Source organism: Canis aureus, chromosome 13 (assembly GCF_053574225.1).
Source record: "Canis aureus isolate CA01 chromosome 13, VMU_Caureus_v.1.0, whole genome shotgun sequence".
In the NCBI taxonomy this organism is placed as follows: Eukaryota; Metazoa; Chordata; class Mammalia; order Carnivora; family Canidae; genus Canis; species Canis aureus.
In genome coordinates, this window is record NC_135623.1 from 28,749,618 (window position 1) to 28,773,363 (window position 23,746).

The 23,746-nt window shown below is 37.8% G+C and overlaps 2 protein-coding genes and 1 pseudogene across 3 annotated transcripts in view; 2 read left to right on the forward strand and 1 right to left on the reverse strand.

The window, feature by feature from the left end:
* The window catches only part of PAWR (pro-apoptotic WT1 regulator), a 101,826-nt gene that overhangs the window by 32,335 nt on the left and 45,745 nt on the right, over positions 1 to 23,746 (reverse strand). For both annotated transcript variants that reach the window (XM_077845614.1, XM_077845613.1), the window contains exon 2: positions 4,877 to 5,008. In XM_077845614.1, the coding sequence (XP_077701740.1) occupies positions 4,877 to 5,008 (132 nt within the window). The remainder of the gene's footprint in view (positions 1 to 4,876; positions 5,009 to 23,746) is intronic.
* On the forward strand, positions 493 to 1,097 carry LOC144282697 (large ribosomal subunit protein eL15 pseudogene; annotated as a pseudogene).
* On the forward strand, positions 10,734 to 19,805 carry LOC144282232 (uncharacterized). The gene is made up of 3 exons (XM_077845615.1): positions 10,734 to 11,361; positions 11,669 to 11,820; positions 18,301 to 19,805. Exons 1-3 carry the CDS (start codon positions 11,196 to 11,198, stop codon positions 18,352 to 18,354), a joined length of 372 nt encoding a protein of 123 aa, XP_077701741.1. The 5' UTR covers positions 10,734 to 11,195; the 3' UTR covers positions 18,355 to 19,805.

Below are 23,746 nucleotides of genomic sequence, written 5' to 3' on the forward strand. Positions count from 1 at the left end.
GCAGCAATAGAACAAATTACAATTATGTGCCCCAATAGGAATCGCAGTGAGAAGAACATAGCATCAATTCTGCGATATTCCTGACAAAGATCTATAATGTGGATACAATTAGAGTAAATATTAGGTAACCCAAACAGAAGGGAAAAATCATAAACTTCCCTGTAGTCTTTTAAAATGGGAAGATTAAGAAATTTAAAGAGAGACACTGTGGAACTGCTTCAGATTAAAGGAAACTAAAGAAATAACAGCAACTAAATGCAACTCGTGATGCTGAATGAGATCTTTTTGCTAAACTTTAGAACATCACTGGGACAACTAGTGAAACCCAAACAAGGTCTGAGTACTGGATGGTAAGAATGTGTCATTTTTAATTTCTTATTTTTAAGGACCATGTTGTGGTTACATAGGAGACTGCAGAAAATACCCAAGCAAGGAGAAAGAGGCTCTTTCCTTTCGGTCTGGTGGCAGTCATCAGCCCAAAGGTAAGCTATCATGGGCGCCCAGCAGTACACCCAGGGGCTACGGAGAAAGAAGCAGTCCCCTGTAATGTACTTTCTTCTCTGGGTGCACTGCTGGCAGTACCACCAGCTCTCTGCGCTCCACGAGGCCCCTGCCCAACCTGGCCTAAAAAAAGCACACAGACCAGGGTAAAAGGCCAAGCAAGATCATATCATATATAGGATTCATGCACAATGTGGTGGCCGCAAACACCCAGTCTCTAAGGGTGTGACCTATGGCAAACCTGTCCATCATGATGTTAACCAGCTAAAGTTTGCCTAGAGCCTTCAGTCTGTTGCAGAGGACAGAGCTAGACACCACTGTGGGGTCTGAGAGTCCTGAATTCTTACTGGGTTGGCAAAGATTCCACGTATAAATTCTTTGAGGTTATCTTCACTAACCTATTCCAAAAAGCTATCAAAAGAAATCCTGACACCCAGGGGATCACCAAACCACAGGGAGATACAAGGACTGACATCTGCAGACCTCAAGAATGTGGCCTTGGAAAGAGTTACAAGTTCTACCGTAGGTATTGGGGGTTCTTGCTGTGTGACATGAAGATGCAATGCTCTCCAGCTCCACAATTACTGCTAAGATAAGTAATGCTTGTAAAATTAAGTGTTCCTTAATATATCTGTTAAAATAAGTTGTCTGCAGAATGTTCCATGAATGCACTGTCAAATTATGAAAGTTAAAGTGTAATGTTTGAAAACTGTAAGTGGTAGCATATCTCTGTTTCTTGTAAGATAAACGCTTTTATCTTCGCTTTATTTTATTATGGAGTTTATACATCAATATTTACAGTGCTATTTGGAATAACAGGTATAATATAAATCCTGTAAAAGTGGACTGCAGAAGCTAGCCACGTAGATCTGTTGGTGCATGTAATAAAACCTACAGTTTCACTGAGATGATGTAACGCAATGCTGGTTTACTCTCAAATGGCTGTTTCTAGGGGTTCAGTAAGAAGCTTCTTAGAATCGGATTTCATTTAGAAACGTGAAGAATTTCCTAATCTTTTACATATCTTAAATATATATGTAAAATCACATGCAGAATAATAAAGTTAACTATGGCCCATATCTTTAGGTTTAATTTAATATTCCATTTATGTAACTGATGATTCTGAAAGAATAAATTAAGAGAATTCCACCATTTTTAGGAGAACTGAATAAATCTGTTGCAAGAGGGTTCTCTTACAAATTTGTATATCCTGCTTAACCTCAGCAAAACTGCCTTGGTCTCCACCGCCAGAGTTCCTATAAAAGATGGAGGCTTCTGGTTTTATCCCACAACCCTATGGGATCTGTAGAATACTAAATCTCTGTATATACAACAGTTAGTAAGGGTATTTACACTGGTGTATACTGAAACTGAACATTAGGTAAATGAGAAGTATTTACTTTAAGATTTGTGGGCTAAAAAAAAAAAGATTTGTGGGCTAGTGATCAATGCTAGGATTGGGAAACTGGTAGCTATTAAACAGCCTTTTAAGAGTGAGGGTAAAAAATTAAAGTTGGCTTTCATCAGAATTTTTTTAAAAAGGAGAAAGGAAATACATAGTAAAATACTGAGGGTAATAGGGCATGAGATTAGCAACTCATTCTCAAACAATTTAGGGGCCAAACTTCTCTATACAGTACCTGTAACTTCATTAAGATTGAAATTGTTTTAAGAGGAAAATCAATGAACATATTTAAAAAAAAAAAAAAAAACAGAAGAAACATAAAACTCATAACTGCCCTCCCACAAAATGCCATTGATTATATAAACTGAAAAACTTTTCTTAAATTTAGGCAATATGTAGCAGAAATTTTTTAAATACTTAAATTTTTTAAATACTTAAGCAGAAATTTTTTAAATACTTAAGCCCTTTTGGCCCAAAAGTTTATTACTGGAAATTTGGCCAAATAATTCAAAACACCAGTTTAGTCTATAACAGATTTAATTCCAATATTATTTACAAGAGTAAAAAATTTTGACCACTGAGGATTTCCATCAGTAAGATATTTGTGTTAACTATTATACACATTAAAAAAAGAAAGGATACTCTAAAGTTGAACAAAATGTTTATCAGTTTTGCTTTTACATGTATCTTTATATTCAAAAAATAACAGCTCTCTTTCTAAAAGCTATTGTTCCCTGGTGCTATTTGAGTATACCAGAGTAAGTGGCATGACCAAGAATTAAAATCAGGTTTACACTCTAAATAAATATACTGTATTGTCTCTATCCCAATAAATTAAGCTTCTATCTTCACCTGGAGTATATCCAGGTTTACCTTCAATTTTGTTAAACAAAGAATACAAAGATACTTTAGACTATGAACAGTCACACAGATACTGAGAGAAACATTGCTTGTTAGCTTACACCATGTTCTAACAGGACAGGTACTTCTAGTAACATCAACCTAGATACAGAGGAACAGATAAATCTGCATCACTTCCATCATTCTTCACGTCGGTTTATCTGCCTCAAAGAGCAGACAACAAAGGAGTTTTGCATCTGCATTTCCAAACTACTTCAAAATATTTTGCCTCTCTCTGTCAAATGCCTTTTTATCATAACCTTGCAAATTCATAGAGAAGTTTATATTTCATTTTTACATCAACAAAATGGGGAGATGTTTGTACTGCTCAGAAACTTCTTTTAAAGTGGCATCAGAACAAAATGCATTTTAAAAGTCAAAAACTGGAGGCTGGTTCCATTAGAAGAGCATGCAACTCTTGATCTCAGGGTCATGAGTCTGAGCCCCACATTGGTATACAGATTACTTAAATACATAAATGGGTTTTTAAATTTGTTTTTAAAGATTTGTTTATTTATTTATTTATTCAGAGAGAGCAGAGGACACAGGCAGAGGGAGAAGCAGGCTCCATGCAGGGAGCCCGACGTGGGACTCGATCCAGGGTCTCCAGGATCATACCCCGGGCTGAAGGAGGCGCTAAACTGCTGCGCCACCAGGGCTGCCCTAAATTTTTTTTTTTTAAAGTCCAAACTGAACTCTGCAAAGACAACAGAGTAGCTTAAGGTCTCAAAATGTCATTAAATTCACATAAAATCAAGATCACTCTCAAATTACAGTTTAAACAATTCTGCGGACTAGTTCGCTTTAGGTAGAGGCATTCCAACACCATTGACTCCCAATTTCCTTTGCCATAAAAACCCCAAAATAACAGCTAATTTGAAATTGAGTTTGATTTGTATAATTATACAGAAGTACAGATGCTTCTGGGAATTCACAATACTACATATTGGGGGGGGCACCTGGGTGGCTCAGTCAGTTAAGTTTCTGCCTTTGGCTCAGGTCATGATCCTAGAGTCCCACGATCAAGCCCTAGATCCGGCTCCCTGCTCAGCGGGAAGTCTACTTCTCCCTCTGCTCCTCACCTAGCTTGTGCTCTTCTCTCTTAAAGAAATAAAATCCTAAAAAACATACTACATATGGTATTTTGTTACTACATTAAAATATCTGACTTTGTATAAACTTGCCTATTCGGTTATTTGCTATGTAATTCTATTTTTTTTTTTTTATTTTTTATTGGTGTTCAATTTACTAACATACAGAATAACACCCAGTGCCCGTCACCCATTCACTCCCACCCCCCGCCCTCCTCCCCTTCTACCACCCCTAGTTCGTTTCCCAGAGTTTTGCTATGTAATTCTAATGCAAATATCAGACTACAGCAGAATTGTCCACTCAAATTCACTAATTCTAACTTTATTAAAAGCAAAGAGGTAATTATTTTTCCTATTTCTTTTTTTTTTTCCTATTTCTAAATTATTATTCCTATTTCCTTCACCAGTCAGACAGCAAATATTCACTGATCAAGAACTAAGAACCAGAGCTTATAAGTCAAGAAGTATTTGGATAGAAGTTATAATCAATGGTTAAATACATTGAAAAAACTTAAATGGAGCTGATATAACCAAAAGGAGACTAGAAAAAAATTATTAAAAGCTACTTAAAAATTATTATTAAAATAGCAACTGACATCCCGGTATTTTTAAATATTCATTTGTAAAATTAAAAAATTTAAAAAATAAATGTTTAGGGGCACCTGGCTGGTTCAGTTGGAAGAGCATGTGACTCTTGTTTCAGAGCTCACAATCAATAGTAACTCATAAGAAAATAAATTTTTAAGATAATTTTTTAAAATTAAATTTAAGTGGCGCCTCGGTGGCTGTTAAGCGCCTGCCTTCGACTCAGGTCATAATCCTAGGGTCCTGGGATTGAGCCCCATCTCTGACTCCCTGCTCAGTGGGGAGCCTGCTTCTCCCTCTCCCTCTACTGCTCCCCCTGCTTGTGTGCACTCTCTCTGTCAAATAAATAGTCTTTTTAAATTTTTAATTTAATTTAATTTAAATAAATACTCACTTGTAGCAAGTAGGAACTGCCTGGATCTAATAAACTGACAGCTTCATTCTGCATCGTGTTCTGTTGTGTAATTGCATCTTCGCGTTTCCGCTCTTTCTGCCCTGCTTCGTCATCTTCATATTCATCTAAGCACTGAAAGAAAGAATAGTTTCCATTTTATTTCCACATAATATTAACAGAATATTTTGATAGTTATATGAAGATACATTTGATAGCACTAAAGAAGTATCTGGGCAAAGGTGGTCCTTTCAGCAATATATACATTTAATTCCTATAAATTAAATTATCTGCTTAAACACCAACGTCCACATTCACACTCCTGACAACTTATCTTTTCTCTAGACTCTAAATAGCAGAGACAGGGCTTGCTTAAAGGTAAGATCTACTACTCATTCTTTTACATTCATTCAACAAGTAAACGAATGGTGTCTACCTTAAACAAGACACTATTCAGAGAGTAACAAATGACACACTCAAGACACAATTTATAGTCCAGTGGGAAGTTAAGATTTAAGATCTAAGTTATATGTAGATATAGATGCAGATAACTTAATATAAAGGCCATTTTTCGGCTTAGTAATACCTATGAATATATACCGAAAGAGTATTTTCACCTGGAGAAAAAGTCTTTACAGAAACTCCATAGAAAAATTTATAATTTAAGGCATAGGTTAAATTTGGAATTGCAGACATAGAAAAAAGAAAACTGGGCAGCCCCAGTGGCTTAGCGGTTTAGCGCCTGCCTTCAGCCCAGGGCCTGATTCCGGAGACCCGGGATTGAGTCCCACGTCAGGCTCCCTGCATGGAGCCTGGCTTCTCCCTCTGCCTCTCTCTCTCTGTGTGTCTCTCATGAATAAATAAATAAAATCTTGAAAAAAAAAATAAAATTTCAGATGGTGGAAAGAGCATATGGAAAGGTTATTGCTAAAAACATGGATCAACACCTGCATTACCTCTCTCCCGACTCTACGTGAAAAAAAAAATCGTAGAAAGTTGTCTTCTTTTGATATTTTGCCATTAAACATGATACCGTCTGTTGGTCTGAGAAAGGTTTTAAAGAGTCTTAAAAAGATTCTTTTTCTAATCAGGACTAATTAAACTTCTAGTACTCTTACTAGATTTTTTTACTGGTCAATACACAATAGTGAGACAAGAGGCCAATCATTTAATGCACAGTGGGGGCTGAGAAGCAAGTGTGTAAAATCTGGAAAAAATAAGGAGTGATCTCATTTCTAGCCTTCTACTCCGTGAAGGAATCATCTCAGTCTCCTGTACCTGGAGCCCTGACCATAAAACCGTCAGCAGCTTAAGAACTCTTAAATCCTAAAGCAGTGTAGACAGCAGGTAAAAGCTGAAGCGGGTAGCCGTGAACTCCCTGAACACTAGGATTTTATTTATTTCTGTTTTCACTTCCTGAGATCCAGTCCCTCAGCACTGACCTCCCCTCCTTTCCCTCACCAGTGCATTAGAAAGAAGAAGAAAAATTCAGTGAATGCTTGGTAAGTGAATGAATGAGTTACCAAGATGAGACAAATCAGGGAGATGGGCGGCGTCACCTCAGGTTAAAATGGAATATTCTTTTCCATGGCGACACTGTCACTCACGGACCAGGGAACCTAGTCATCACACATACTATCTCATTTTACATTCCAGGCAGCTTTGAGAATAGGGATTACTTGACGAATCACAACTTCCCTCCAAGGTTCTTCTAGCAACTGGTACAGTTTTTTGTTTTTTGTTTTTTTTCCACAACAAGCATCCTACATATATATATATTTTTTTGCATCCTACATATTTTTTAAGTTATTTTATGTGACTGCGATAAATACTCCTGGAGGAATACTTTGGTGGAAATGGTGATAAATAAGAATAAAAACAAAAGAGAACTGAGTTACTGGACCAAGGTTGGTTAATACATTTTCTACCTGTATTTCTTGCAAAGATTCATGATTCTCTAAGTGCACAGCTGAGGGCATCCTTAAGGGAGACAAAGTTATTTTTGGTTTTAAGATTTTTTTTATTTGTAAGTAATCTCTACACCCACCATGGGGCTCAAACTCACAACCCCAAGATCAAGAGTCACATGCTCTACTGAGCCAGCCCAGTTCCCCCACCGTAATTTTTAAATAAGTACCAGCAAAAGAGAACCAAAAAGAACCCAAACCTTTTTAAAAGTCTCTTTCTACTAATAAATAAGCTTCTTATCGGAGAGAGAAAAAAATGAGATGAAAATAGATGCTGATTTTATAATTATACCAATAACGTGGAACTGAATGCCCTTTCTCTCTTCCCAGCTCTCATTTCTAGATAAACATTAATCATGTCAAACTTACTCTCTCTTTTTACATAGGTTAGAGAGAGAAAGAACTGTATGAGAACTGAGTTAACAATTATTTTAAATTGAAACTAAAAAGCTGTTTCTTATAAACTGACATTTTGAAAACAGAAATGAGAAGTATCACTGATTGTCACCAAGCTTTTTGCTATTCCCAAAACTGCATTTTAGAGCACCAATATTTTGACAAATAAAACCCCCGAACAAAACAAGAGTATGATTTTCATTCCTAATAACAAATTACTAACATTAACATGCTATAATATGTTCTAAAAATTATTCAGATTATTGCTACACATCTGACAGTGTAGCCAAGTAAAAAGGAAATCAGGATATTTTTAAAGTCCTATTAGTTGAGACTCAAAAAATGTAATTCACAGGAATAGAATAGGAAATCCAGAAATAGATCCAAATTCACAAACTGAGTTTACAGTAAAAGTGGAAACTCATACCAGTGGGAAAAGAGGAACTTTTTGATATGTGGTTTGGGGATAACTAGAAAGCTGTATTTAAAAAGATGAAATCAAAAAAATAAAAATAAAAAATAAAAATAAAAAGATGAAATCAGATTTATTCCACGTATCACACACCAGGATAAATTTCAGTGCATCATTAAAAATGAGCAAAAACAGACACTCCACCAAAGAAAATACAGGTGTTGCAAATAAACACAGGAAAAGAGGCTCAGTAGAATTAGTTATTAGGGAAATGTGAAATAAAACCAGAATGATCAGAATTAAAGACTGATAATACCAAGTGTTTGGGTTTTTTTTTTGTATTTGAGAAAGAAAGAGAGAGAACATGAGTAGGAGGAGGGGGGCAGAGGGAGAGGAAGAGTGAGATGCGGGCTCCCCAGTCAGTGGGGAGCTTGATGTGAGGCTCGATCCCAGAACCCGGGATCATGACCTGAGCTGAAGGCAGACACTTAACTGAGCCACTCAGGCGCCCTGGTAATATCAAGTGTTAATGAGGATTTCAAACAAATGAGTATCACCTATCCCGCTGGTAAAAAAAACTAAAACTGGAAAATAGTTTGGCAGTTCCTTATAAATTTAAATATACACTTATCATATGACCCAGCAATTCTACTAGTTATTACCAAAAGAAATGAAAACATGTTCACTCAAAACTTGTACAAAAAAAAAATCAACTTTTTTCATAATAGCCAATAACTGAAAATTGTTGAGAAGTCTACCAACTAGTAATCAGATAAACAGTAGTAGAGCCATGTAGTGGAATACTAACTCAGTAACAAAATACATGAAATCTCAAAAGCATTATGCTAAGTGGAAGGCATCAGAAAACAAAGATTATATAATGTATGCTTCCATTTACATAAAATTCCAGAGGAAGCAAAATCCTAGTGACAAGAAAGCAGATCAGTGGTTGCCAAGCGCTGAGTGTGAGAGGATGGGGCTGACTAGAAAGGGACAGAAGGAGTGATGGAAATGTTTTATACCCTGATTCTCAGGATGGTTTACCCAGATGTGTACGTTTGTCAAAATTCATCAAAATGTATTTTTCAAACAGTAGCATAATACTGTAAATATATGACAATAAATGACTTATAAAAGATATAGTGGTGGAGGTATTGAACAAACAACATGCTAAAAAAGAAAAAAAAAAAAAAACCTGAACCTACATCTGTTTAAGTTTCTAGATCCAACTACTAATTACAGAAAATAGAGGGGACACAAAAATATATTCGATAACCCCCATGGAGATGTAATCATGAAAATCCAAATAAAGCAGGGGTCAGAAAACTGAAAAAAAAAAAAAACAAGGAAATATTTTAGTCTTCTGGGCTACATTAGATCTGTTGCTTTTTTTTTTTTTTTTTTCTAAACAATCCTTTAAAAACAAAAACCATTCTTAGCTCTGTCATACAGAAACAAGCCTCTACTAGGGCTTAAAAGATAGCCAGCTTTTACAACTAAAAAACTGCAAGAGAAAGGGACAGAGAAAGAAGAGACTCATAAATGTGAAACTCAAAGGACACGTGAACCAATACCGACATACTGACCTCTCTGCATCCTCATTAAAATAAAACATTTTTAAAATTTCATTTAAGAGACAGTTTGAACAATGCATATATGGTAAAAGTAAGTCTCCGGAGTTTCATGAGATTAACTTTTTTAGGTGTAGTGATTTGGTTTTAAAAAAGGATTTTGGGATGCCTGGGTAGCTCAGCGGTTAAGTGCCTGCCTTCGGCCCAGGGCGTGATCCTGGGGTCCTGGGATCGAGTCCCACGTCGGGCTCCCTGCATGCAGCCTGCTTCTCCCTCTGCCTGTGTCTCGGCCTCTCTCTCTCTGGGTCTCTCATGAATAAATAATAAATAAATAAAAATTTTAAAAAAGGGGGATCCCTCGGTGGCGCAGCGGTTTGGTGCCTGCCTTTGGCCCAGGGCGTGATCCTGGAGACCTGGGATCAAATCCCATGTCGGGCTCCCGGTGCATGGAGCCTGCTTCTCCCTCTGCCTGTGTCTCTGCCTCTCTCTCTCTCTCCCTGTGTGACTATCATAAAAAAATAAAAAATCTAAAAAAAAAAATTTTTTTTTTAAAAAGGATATTCCTTGTCTTTAGATATACTTATGATACATGCTAAAATAATAGGTCATCTGAGATTGGCTTCAAAATAACACAAGAAATAGAATGGGTAGTGTGTGGTGGTCCAGATAAACGTAGCCAGAAGTTGATGACCACTGAAGCTGAAGGATGGGTACATGGGGGACTTCATTATACCATTTTTCTTATTTTTGCATACAATGAAAAATCCCGTAATAAAGTCTTAGGAAAGCAATAAAATTTAGCTGATCAGGACTAAATAAAAGTAGACAAATATTTTATTCTACGTAGTATAACACTTCTGCCTCTGGAGAGCAAAATGATGGAGTATTACAAAGTGTTTTCCAAGAAATGGGAAATGTTTGTAATTTCAAGTAGAGTGGGGGGAAAAAGATACAAATGACACAAAGAAAAATACACATTATCTTAGGTCTTTTTTTTTTTTTATAGTTGTCTGTAAGGCACTATGTTTCATTAGAAAATTTTAAGATAAGATCTCAGAGTCTGGAACCCAGAGCCCTAGATTCGAATCCCGCGTCCGTCACTTAGAATACTTAATCGCGTCTACAACTAAGTAGGTTCCAGGTGTGCAGGGCACTGGTTAGCACTAACATCTACTATCACGTAAAATTCCCACAAAGACCCTGGGAGGCGCCTACTACGTTGCAGAAGAGGAATCTGAGGATTAGGACTAAGAGGCTCAGAGGCGGAAGCTGCCGGAAGGTGGGACCTGCAGCCTGACCCCGACTCCCTTCCAACTCCAAGCTGCACCTACTCCCCGGCCTCGGGGTTCACGTGGAGCAACCCAACCCACGATTTTTATGAGGAAAAAGAAAACGGAATGGAAAATAGCAAAGAACGTTGTTTTTTTTGTGAGACTTGTTCCGGGTCATCTGTGAACGCGCGGGCTCCCGGCTGCGGGGCCGAGAGGCCGAGGGGAGCCGCGGGGCGGGGCGGCGCGGGCGGCGGGGCGGGCGGTTGCCGACCTGCAGTCCTACGCAGGTGTGTTCTGTTCGTGTTTCCTCCTCCTCTGATTTTTCGGAGACTTTCTGGAGGAAGCCCCTCAGGCCTCCTCTCCGCATCGGCCTCGGCCACGCGGCCGGCCCAGCTTCCTCGGACCTCGGCCGCCTCCGCACCTCATTTCCACCTGGCTCCGTGCGTCGGCACCTGAGCCATCGCGGCGACTCTTCTTCCCCCCACGCCGTTCCACTGTACCCGGAGTCCCTGCGGATTGGGAGTTTGCTCTCCTCGGCTGCAGAATGAAGTCCCTGAAAAACCCCTCTCCGCGGCAGCCACTCAGCCAAGGCTACGGAGCCGTGAGCTCCCTGGGGCTCCCCGGCCACCCTCTAGCGCCAGGGTCGCCTCCGCCGCAGGGCCCAGGGGCTCGCCCGCCGTCAGTCGCTGCTACTCCCTACAAGGCATGGAATTCTGCAAAGGCACTTTTGGTCCCATCGAGGACAAGGGATGCGACTGGTTTATGGGTCAGGAGCGTGGGCGGAGGAGCCTGCAGTTTCCATCAGTCCCTCTCAGAAAGACTCGACCCACATGTCATTCAACCTCACAACGTAATCCTGAACAGTCAGCAGGTGAGAACCGATGGATAATTACCTGAGCCTAACCACGTATTACCTCTAAAACACTGTGTGTGTGTGGTGTGTGTGTTTGGGGGGAGGGGCGGGTGGATGCAGCATCTTAAAATATATGTAGATTTTTCCAGGATGACCACTATGTCCTGTAAGTGACATTTTGTTAGTAATCTTATGAAAAAATTTGCTTGACATTTCAGAAAATGTCACTAACAGCCAAACTATTCATGGTATTTGAGTCGTTAATAAGGCACACTTTTATCACTCCAAAACAAAGTTTGAAAGCCGCGGCACTGTGTTTTCCTAGCTCTGAGACTCTGCTTGAGGCAACAGACGGGCCACCACAGCAGCAGCATGGCCACAGCGTATGGCACGGGAAAGGTGGCCTGCGTAGTACGCCGTCAGTGTGTGCTGGCCCGAATCCCGGGCGCCTCTCAGGCCCCGACTAGACTGCGCCAGGTAACAAAGGGCCCTGGGACAAAGGGGCAGGTGTGGCTTCACGTCCTGGATACAAAGCAACCCACCAAGTATCCCTCAATTTCTACAAATGAGAGACACTCTTGTGTATGTGTGAAACAGGCCCATCAACTTGACTTGGGCATCTTAAGGCCTCAGTTCCCCACTACGACTCAAATTCCTATTACCACACCTCAAAGGTTTTTTTTTTTTTTTTTTTTTTTTTCATTTCAAACTCATTTCCCTTTTTATTTAATAAAAGTCCAAGAGACCATGACATGGTTTGATGTTCAATAAAGGAAAGCCTTGGGGATACCTGGGTGGCTCAGCGGTTGAGTGCCTGACTTCGGCCCAGGGTGTGACCCCAGAGTCCCCGGGGTCGAGTCCTCATCGGGCTCCCTGCATGGAGCCTGCTTCTCCCTCTGCCTGTGTCTCTGGCTCTCTCTCTCTCTGTGTCTCTCATGAATAAATAAAATCTTAAATATACATATTAAATAAATAATAAACATAATTTTATTAAGGTATTTTTAAGTGCTTCTAATATATGGAAAACAGCATACTCCATAGGACTTTCCACTTACATTAGTAGGAATTTTTGAACAGTAGAGCTATAGCTAAGCATAACAGATAATCACCATTCACAACTATTACTTATCTAACACTATGCATATAAAACAAAATACAGTTTAAAATTTTTGATTCAAACACAGTAGAAGTTGTTAAAAATTATTTTTGTTAAATATAAAAGCTTAAGCCAAGTTTTGTGACTTTGATATTTTGACAGAATAAATTTGTGGTACACTATCTAGTTCCTGGAAGAGTTCAGCTAGATAATGCTTCACATTCCTTTATATTTTTTCACATCTGTTCTCTTTCATAAGTGATGAGTCTTATAAAGAATGAAATAATTCATTCATCTCCAAAGAATATTGAATAGTTCATAAAACCCATTAAAAAATGCTACTTTCTGGGACACCCGGGTGGCTCAGCGGTTGAGCATCGCCTTCGGCCCAAGGCATGATCCTGGGGTCCTGGGATCGAGTCCCACATCGGGCCTCCCTGCATGGAGCCTGCTTCTCCCTCTGCTTGTGTCTCTGCCTCTCTGTCTCTCCTGATTAAATGTTAAAAAAAAAATGCTACTTCAATTTTCAGAATCCTCCCCCTAAATTTTAATATTCTCTTCTATCCAAATGCTAAAGTCTATGTAACATATGCACATCTGATCTTGAAATAATCCACACAAATTCCTTAGGTGTTCTGGTTTTTCAATAAATTTTTGCAAAGTATAAATACTTCTCTATAAAGCTCTAACACCAGGGAACAGGGCAACATTTTCTTCATATGAATCAGAATGAGGACAAAAATTACAACAGAACTAAAATGAAATGCATATTTCAAACAGCCAAGTAAATTTAACTATATCTATGTATAATAAATCATATAAATGTGGCCCTAAAAGCATACTGGATTGTCCTTTGTACTTAAAAGAAAATTAAGTAAGCAATCCTAGCAAAGCTTTTAGGGAAAAGAAAGAAAAGCTATATAGCTCCAAGAGAATGAACAAAGTTTCTATTTAGGATCACACCATTACAAACCATGAATATGGGTAAGTGGCTGTGCTTTCCAAAATGAAGTTGCCATATCCCTGAAAGGCATGAGAGAAGTTGAGATTTTCTTCAGTAAGGCCATGTCAATCCCATTAGTGCTGCTGTTTCTTTATCTGCCTCCCTCCCTGGTAAATACCCTTTCACATCCTCCATTAGCCCTTTATCTAGCATATACCAGTCTGTCATCACTCAACCCCTGCCTAGCTTTTCCTTACCTTCCCTCCCCTGCTCCTAAGCTGAGAGGTTTATTTTGAATGGTTAAGCAAAAGAAACTTCCCAACATAACAAAAAGAAAACGGAAATAAGATCAAACGAGTAAGTATCTCTACATGAAAAAAAGTGAAGGAAAATGAACAAATGATGCCTGTCTTCACTCATCAGGTGGTTGGAAAAAAGGCATGTTATCTATATCACAATGATTAAAAACTACTACTATTACTACTACTGCTACTACTACTACTACTACACACACACACAGTATGAGAACTAAATGGAGTAAATTCAAATGTATGAAATTTCCAAAATAAATTATTAAACAATAATTCAGTAACTGAATTAGTTATGCTTTCTAACAACACTGAAACATCTAACAGAAGCACTCTGATTTCAGAGATTAAAAAGCTGAATTTACAATAAGTTATTAGCATTTTAAATAAAAAAAATCGTATTTGTAAAGAATTTCAAAATATAACCGTCCAAAATAACAGGAAATGAGATCAGAATTTCATTCTTACAGTTTTAAAGCACCTTTCTCACCACTAGAAGCTACACCAATACCATCAGATACAACTCATCCATGGTCAGACCCAATCACACCATCTTGTGCTGGGATCCCACTGGACATCAGGGCAAAGCAGCGTTACAATGCTTAAATAGCAATATTCATGATTAGACAGGTAGTACTCTCATTTTCAGCAATTTAAACTAATATTAATATTTTTAAAAATAAAGTTTTTTAAAAATAATTTTAAAACTGTCGTTAGATACATTTACACAGAAAAATGACACTTTTCCTGATTATAAAATTAATTCATGTACATGACCAAACACTTAAAAAAAAAAAAAAAAAAAAGAGGAGCACCTGGGTGGCTCAGCTGGTTTAGTGTCTAACTCTTGATTTTGGCTCAGGTCATGATCACAGGGTCCTGAAAGCAAGCCCTGCATTGGGTTCCGCTCTCAGTGGGGAGTCTGCTTATCTCCTCCCCTCTCTCCCTTGCCTCCCCCCCAACTCTCTATAAAATAAACAAACTTAAAAAAAATTGGCAAGTTATCACTCTGGTACAAATCTTCTACTATGTTTTTTTACTTAAATTCAGGTAATTACAGGCATCCTGTTAAGATGTATTTGTATGTTTCTTCGTTTTCAACAAACATTTTGGTAGCTGCATGGTATGATAGCTCATTATGAATACATCGTGATCTGTTTAACCATAGCTGGTTGTGGGTCATACAAGCTGAATCGTCTTTCACGTAAATTCTAGTGTACGTCTCTAATTTTCACGGCTTTTTAAGCATGCTGCCAAATCTTCTGCCAAGAAAGTTGTCTCACCCTTATTTTTAACTCTCTCCAAACATATTAGGCAAACAATGGTTTGATGGAGCCGTGGTCAGCAGAATGAACTTGTGTTATCTTTACTGGCTTTTTTTTTTTTTTTTTTTTAAGATTTTACTTATTTATTCATGAGAGACACACAGAGAGAAGCAGAGACGTAGGCAGAGGGAGAAGCAGGCTCCATGCTGGGAGTCCAATGAGGGACTTGATGCCAGAACCCGGGATCACGCCCTGGGCCAAAGGCAGATGCTCAACCACTGAGCCCCCCAGGCGTCCCTTTACTGGCTTTTATGTACTTTTACTTTCTTCACTATGTCTTCAAATTTTTATGCCAGCTTCTTCACTTCCCTAGTATTTCTCAAAGCTCTTAATACAAGTAAGATGGTAACTTCGGTCTGTCATACAGCCAGTTTTTTTCTAGCTCACCTTTTAATTCTGCTTAAGTTTTCCTTTTGAAACAAATATACTTTCTAATTTTTACTATCTCATTATTAACTTTTTAACTCATCTCACAATTTGTCATATAGTCAGGCTGGAAACAAATGTGTTTCCTTTTTTTTTTTAAGACTTTATTTATTTGAGAGAGAGAGAGTGGGTGCCCACATGTACAGGTGGGGCAGGGCAGGGGGCGAGGGAGAAGCAGGCTCCCATTGAGCAGGGAGCCCAATGTGGGCCCCATCCTAGGATCACGACAGTTAACAGGATCTAGTAAATATCTGGCAGTTCTATTATTATTCATTCTTAAAACTCTCTAGGCCATTCCCAGCCAACACATTCTCCTAGTAGATTATTTCAATACATTTGAAGTAATATATAAATTACTTGGAGAAAACTGACATTTATTAGCTGTGTGACCTTGTAAAATGGGGACAACAGCAGTGCCCACACAATAGGGCTGTTGCTATATGCGCTAGCAGTGAGTTAGAACTAAGGAAATGAAAGTAGATATGGACAATGGATAGACACGGCAAACAGAAGTAGAACTTGACTGGACTGGCAGAGCCAAAAGCAATCAAGTAGCAGCAGTAACAAGAGGACTCCTAATCATCTAGCTCATGGTGTCATTCATGCACACAGAAAATTTAAAAAGGGAAATAAGTTTGGCGTTGAGCATTTGAAATATTTGTGGGAGATGTAAAAGGAAAGAAAAAGACCAAAGTACAGATTAAAGGCTAAACTAAACCTCTTCTAAAACTGCAGGGAAGGTTCTCAATATGAATCTAAATGCAATAAGTGAGACAATACTAATACAGGTGAAAAAAAAAATTGAGGGAATTCTGACCAAGGGGTTCTCTAGTTTCTTCTTTGAGAAGTTAATTATGCTTTTCTGCTGACAGTCATGGGTAGAAGTTTAGGATAAGGTAATGGGTGTGAGGTGAGTTAAAAGTTTAAAATACCTATAGTAGGAAACATAAAAGTGAATGAAATAAAAATATGAAAAGGACTTTCGGGCAAGTGCTGAGGGTCTAGCTCAGCATGAAGAACATAAGACTTCAAAACAGTGCTAATCTCTGGTATTTAGAGCTCACCAGGGCTAGGAGTCCAATTCTATAAAGAAAACTTATTTATCAAAATTTTCTGGACATCCTGGGTGGCTCAGCAGTTTAGCACCACCTTCAGCCCAGGGCGTGATCCTGGAGACCCCGGGATCAAGTCCCGCATCAGGCTTCCTGCATGGAGCCTGCTTCTCTCTCTGCCTGTGTCTCTGCCCCTCCCTCTCCCTCTCTCTCTCTCTCTCCTCTCTCTCTCTGTGTGTCTCTCATGAATAAATAAAATCTTTAAAAATTTTTTTTCATCAAGTTGTCTATTTCTGGAGTGAATGTGAAAAAGGGTCTTCCCTTATCCCTCAATTGTTGAAACAGGTAATTCAGAAGCAAGTCCTGACCAGTAAGATAGTGACTGTGCAGTTATAGTTGAATATATTAACTATATTAGTATCATTTTCCATCAATATCTGACTCCCCTCTGGAATCTTTTTAAAGTTACTACAGGATCATACTACTTTTAGGTGGAAATTCTTTCCACAGCTTTATATTATACACTTTCTTCTATTATCTACAACCTAGGTCTCAACCTAATTAGACTTATACTGATGCTTATTAGCAGTAGGGAGTAATAGGCCTGGGTATTTATAACATAAAAATTCCTCAACATGAGTCACACAAATACTAGGAAAACAAACCAGACACCAGTACAAGTAAAGAGACTATCTTCCGAAGGAATTATCAAAACAGAAAAATACGCAAGACATATTCGATCTTAAATGTATCAATGATGGCTCTTCAGCATAGTGCTAAGATCAGAAAAATAAGCACCATACTCTTTAGCTCAATAGTTCACACATTATTGATTATAGTCCTAGAGAGCAATATGAATAATCAAAGAAAATGAATAATCCAAATTATCTATTTTTAGTTTTCAATTATTATCAGATTTAAACAATCCAGGATTCACAGGCTTTCTTCAGCTACATCCAATGATGCAATCTACTCTCATGGTAATTATTTGTATTTTGCAAGATATCTGGGTAATATACTCAACCATTCTATGCTCGTTTTGTTCTTCTACAACATGGAGAGAACACCAGTAACTGTGCCCTCACAGAACTGTAAGGATTAAAGGAAATGATGTGTGTGGAAAAGCTAAGAACACTAACACACAGAGCACTAGGTAAATGTTCTATCACCGTGACTCCGTCAAAGAAACTCAGCTGTACATTTCAACACGCTAATGACAGTAATAGTTAACTTTTACTGAACACCTACTATGCACCAGGCATTTTTCTAATATTTCAGTTAATCCTCACAGGTAGGTACTATTAGAAATTTATTTGGTCAATGCTGCTTCCACTGGAATCTCCTCCTTACTTCTCTACGCTTCCAACCGCCAAGTACCCAATTCTTCCACATTGTAGGAATATATATATTTATTGAATGAAACCTTGCCTGTTTATTTCAAATGTAAAAACCAGATTTTATAAGTTCCCAATCCTTAACCTTTAACTCATTCTAGTTCCTGAGTACGTACTTCTGCGCTGTTTCTTCCTTTCATGTTCCCTACTTAATCAGACGTTCAGGTTCCCCAAGGCAGGGACCTCATCCAGTATTGTTTGTGGATCCTTCAGTCTCTTGTCACTAATACCTACAAATGTATATATTCTAATATTTCCAGAGAACCTCCTATATTTTAAAATAATTTTAACAGCAAATTTATTCACTTACTCAAGGACATTCCTTCTGTTTAAAGATACAATTCAAAAGATCCTCAGGCATATAGAAATAACTTCTGGTAACCACTTTTCTTTTTATTCCAATTTCATTACAGATTCTAATGAGAAACACGGGATTTTCAAGAACTCGCATACATACCATGCTCTGAGAAACACTATACAAATGCGGTAAAGCCTGTTTCTTCAGCACTGAACAAGCCAAACTTCCCTACGTCCTAAGTAATTAATATGGGTCACCGTCCACCTCAAATCCTCCCCCCCCCCAAATAATGAAAAGTAGTGATTAATAAATTCAGAGGACTTAAAATTAAACCTAAAAAGACTGCAGGCAGAAGTTTCAACTTTTAAAATAAGTTATGTCTTTCTGGTTTTTGTGGGAATGTTTATTTTTAAAATCATTTAGAACTTCCTTTGAACTACCTATTGAGATTTTGGAAAGCAGGGAGAGAAGAGACTATGGAACGGAAGGCAACCTACCACATGTTGAGATTTCTCCAATGCAATGTGCTTTTTCCGAGAATTTAGAAATATTTGGATAAACACAATGACAGGATAATTTGTATACATACTTGAACAAAAGGAATGATAGCACTGAATCCTTTGGAACTGAGTAATTATCCTGGAATCTCTTTTATGCTTGGAGAAACAAAACCAGCAAACAGCTTCTCTCTCTATATTTTAGCCACAATTTTCAATAAAGAACATTACACCATTTGGTCAATACTACTAAAAAGAAATTACTAAATAAGGGAAGGTTATAGGAAAAGGAATCCTAGAGAAGAACAGCTTGAGCGTCATAGTCTTGCTAAGTTTCCACTTACACAGCACAAAGCTCCGTAGAGGCTCCACAGAGAACCTACCTTTTCGGCTTCAGTCTTCTTTTTTCCTTTAGAAACATTCATCTAACCCCTCCTTAGGAAGCTTTACATTTCCATTTCCATTTCTTTGTCCTCTCTCTATATATATTCACTCCATTAAGAATGGTTTCTTTCACAAAAAAATAAAAAGTGTATGTCTATATAAAACACACTAAAACTGACCTTGAATGTAAGCTAGCACTTGGCACAGATGCTGGCACACTACAGGTATTTAAAAATTAAGTAGATGAATGAATGACTTAACAAGCGAACTAATGATTCCACTTTTGCCTAGCATGCCCCCACCCACCGAAGCTCTTCCTTAGTCCTAGATCCTCCATTTCGCTTCCATCCCTTGGCCCCAAGACTCAAAGATTCAAGTCCTATTTGCTGTACCTTATTCTTCCATCCAGGCCTACAGTCACAGTGTGAACCAAAAAGGCAAGCCAACTTGCATAACCAAGGGATTCTGATTTCCTGAGCTCTTTAGTACTTTGGGTACTCCTATCTCAGGCAAGAAGGAGACAAAGAACCTTGGAGAAAGAGTGCTTGGGGGCACAAGGATGCGGCTTAAAGGAAGTCAATCCTAGAAGAGTTTGACAGGTAGGGATCCTGGACGATTGCTTATGAGTTATATGTACCTGAGAGCCTGAGATCAAGAGGAGTAACTATAAAACTACTGTTTTGTATTAGCAGGGGCTAGATGGCTGGTAAAGAAAATAAAGGGAGAACCAAAAATTTAATCTCAATTTTGTCTAATTACCATATAACACCCACCATTCATTTTACTCTCAATCTTATTAGATAACATGAAACTCTATTTGTGCCCTTAATTCTCAGACTTTATTGATTATACATATATAAACTTATTTTTTCTAATTTGTTAGTAAGTGATCATGCTAACTCAAATGTAGTAACAACAGTAACAATTAACAATCCTATATCACTTCTGTGTCAGGCACTGTTTTAAGTGCTTTTCAGAGAATAATGTTTTTAACCTTCACAGCCCCGTAAGATAACTACTATGATTAATCCCACTTGACAAATTTGGCAGCAGTTAAGCAACTTACCTAAGGTCACAAAGCTAGCAAGTGATGGAAGTGAAATTTGAATTCAGACAATGTGGCTACAGAGCCTAGGTTTTTTGTTTTGTTTTGTTTTTTTAATTTCTTATTAAAAAGTCTCAAATACAGCACATATTGTATACAATGTCTATTAACAAAATTAAGAAAATCTAACGATTTACCAAGGGGAACTGTCTATCTCCTCTCCTGAGCATTCTGAAACATCATGCATATTTATCTGAGATGCTATATAAGATGAAGGTGGAGGAGAATAAAATAATAAAATAGGAAAAACCTATTTTATTAAATCAAAGATGCCACTGATTGAAAACATACCATTATTTTACATGCCACTCACCAAAAAATTCTGCCAAATATAATACAATGTTATTTTAAAACGTATCTTAAATAAAAAGTGAACAAAGGTATAATTATGTCAATGAGCTACAGTCATTTATCAAGGAAACGTCAATATACAGCTGCTTAATAGATGAAACCATGTAAAACAAAAATATTATTTCTTCTAATCTGCTATATCATTCTAGGAGTCTACATACATAGGAGAAATTAAAGATTTGAAAACAACCTAAGACTCGGGCTTAAACTGAGATTGTAGAGAATTTCAAAAACTATATGAAAAATTGGTTTACCAACCATATGCCTAGATTAGCTGGGGCTTCCATAACAAAGTATCATACAACGCATGACTTAAAGAAGAGAAATTTAATTTTGTCACAGTTCTGGAGGCTGGAAGTCCAAGACCAAGTCACCAGCAGGTTTGGTTTCTACTGATGCCTCTCTCCTTGGTTTGCGGCCAGCTGTCTTTTCATGGTATCCTCATACGGCCTTTTCTCTGTGTCTGTCTTTCTGGTGTCTCTCTCTCTCTCTTCTTCTGGACACCAATCATATGGGATTAATGCCCCACTTTTAAGAATCTCATTTAATCTTAATAATCTCGCTAAGGGCCCTATCTCCAAATACAGTCATGCTGGAGGTTAGGACTTGGTTGAGTGGGAGGAGACAAAATTCGGTCTCTAACAATATACAAGAGCTGATCTTAGTGGAACCCATTCCTAGAATGCAAAACACCATTGCTGTTACAGGAAGCTACTGCTGAGGTAAGAGTATTCAGTATAGTCATTTCTATGTTAGGAGCAACAACTCAAACAAAACAACCGTAATAGCTCTTCATGTGAGACTAAAATAAATTATCCTGGGATTTTAAAAAATTGTTTAAAGCTCAAAAAAAGTGCCCTTATTTCTGGTTCTTGCTATATTCTCACAGAATCAATTCACGTTTTATATTACAATGGCAAATACTGCTTTCAGGGAATTTTTGCACATTATTCTCTATATTACTTAAGGGTAAGAATCACCATTTACCTTTGACTCACTAGCACCTCACAAAGTGCCTGGCATGTAGTAGCTACTAAATAAATAAATATCCGAAGGGGAAAACTGGAGAAAGAGAAGAAGAAAGAATTTGTCAATTTAGATACAGCACTCTTAACTCTTACCAGCTTTTAGTAGATACTCTGCAGATTACTTGAACCAAAGTGCTTAACATTCAGAGAAGGTATAAAGATACAGCAAATTTAAGGTCTAACACACACCTCAGCAAGTTCTTAGTTTCATGTTACAACTCACTGAAGTAGAAAGAAAATCTTATAAACAAAATGTCAGCTCCCCCTGAATGAGCATTTAAATGTTATTTGAAAGCAGAAAACAGACACAGTTTAGAAAGACTTTTCAAAGCTTAGGGGGTCTATTTAACTGCCAGTAAGTCTACTAGTTCAAAAGCTGGTTTTTGAAGCCTGTTAATTCTACTGTTTCAACAAGAAACTTTTACAAAATGTTAACGGCTTTGTCCCCCAAAGGGCCTTCATAAACACATATAATGCCTCCTCTAAACCCCTAGATATTCAGAAACCTTCCACTAAATAAGCTGTCAGCTCATTCAGGGTTTATCATTTGAATGTCTCCACTCTACAAGGGGAAAAGTGGAAGCACAGAGTAGGCCCGAGATAGGTGAAAAGAAATATTCTTAATGGCTACCTGCTATTTTTCATCTGTCAAGGAGTATCAGAATGTATATACAAACCAAAAATAAAGCAGTATCTAAATATTTGGCTGAGGGGCATCTGGGTGTCTTAGTTGGTTCAGCATCCAACTCTTGGTTTAGGCTCAGGTCATGATCTCACCACGGTGAGAGTGAGCCCTGGGTCAAGCTCCCTGCTGCTTGAAGATTCTCTCCCTCTCCTCCGCCCCTACCCCCCAGACACTGGCACGCTTGCAGTAGCTCATGGGCACTTAAAATAAATGTTTAGTTGGGGTCTTAACCATAATAGATACATGAACAAAAGTAGACTACTTTTAGTTTATTATTTGTGTTCATGCTTCTCCATAAATTTAGACAAGTATGAAAGCAAATAGTAATAACGCCACTTTGACTTGACACATCTGAATCAATGAACATTAACACACAATAGTTATTTAGAAAGGAAAACATTCCTTCAGTACCGATGTGCTTATTATGCGGTTTCTTGTCTTTGTAACTGAAATTTAAGATTTGTTTAAATTGCCAAAATCCCATATCATTGAGTTTTAGTTTATTTTAAAAGGATCCAAAGTTCTTGATCTCGTATGTCAGAAGAACTGAACAAGACTTCTCTAATGACAGAGAAAACAAAAATGCCTACAGAAAATGGTACGTTCATTTTGTCTTAATTCTGACATTTACTGAAAAATGTTCTTGTACAGCGTACTTTTCAAAGCCTTTCAAAGAATGATAATAATATGCTTTTCCTATTACATAGTTCAGATCAAATTATATGCCTAACAATTACAAACATGAAGTACTCATTTACATACCTTCTTTCGGGGCTCAGAACACATTTCCTATTGACCAAATCACTTAATGCGAAAGATTTAAATAAAACATTAGGTAACAAAAATTCCATTTCATCTTAGTTGTTTTCCTATTCTCTTTATCAAAATACTTTCTGAGCCATATCCTTAAATATCAGTATCCTCATTATCCCAACTATAGTGTTGCTTTGTAAAATTTGAAGGCCCATGGAGCCAATTCAAGGTTGATCTGGTTGTAGCAATTCAAACAGCTCTTTTCAGTAGCAAGCCCAGTATCTCAGAGCTGCAGTCAGGTTCTGCTAGCAGGTACCCTTAAACTGACTGGTCTCTCTAACTCCTGAGTCCCAGTGTCCTCGACCATAAAAGGGACCCTTTTATATAACCACATTTAGTGATGTTCAAATGAAATCATGCTTATTAAAACACTTCATAAAATGTTACTTGTTACACAATCTAGTGGATACCTCATTCCTTCAAATATTTACATGCAGGGCATTGTGTTAGCAATGGGGACTGAGAAATAAACAAAACAGAAAGAACCCCTCTCTTCATGGAACTGAGATTCTAGCTGTGGAAATAATTAATATATTTAATCTCAGTTTCCTCCCACTAAAAGTGACAATGAAGAAATGATAAAAAGATACTAGCACATAATGACAAAAAAAGTGAGGCAACAAAATGAGAGATGACCGCTAAAATCCTGGACCACAGAAAGCAGATGGGCAACTGCTGATTTAGTAGAGCAGATAAAG

Bases quoted from the DNA above. Each gene is read 5' to 3' on its own strand.
- LOC144282232 (XM_077845615.1), top strand. From the start codon at position 11,196: ATGGAATTCTGCAAAGGCACTTTTGGTCCCATCGAGGACAAGGGATGC. The intron at 11,362-11,668 runs GTGAGAACCGAT...GTGTTTTCCTAG, and splicing joins TAATCCTGAACAGTCAGCAG to CTCTGAGACTCTGCTTGAGG. The intron at 11,821-18,300 runs GTAACAAAGGGC...ATTTCATTACAG, and splicing joins CCCCGACTAGACTGCGCCAG to ATTCTAATGAGAAACACGGG.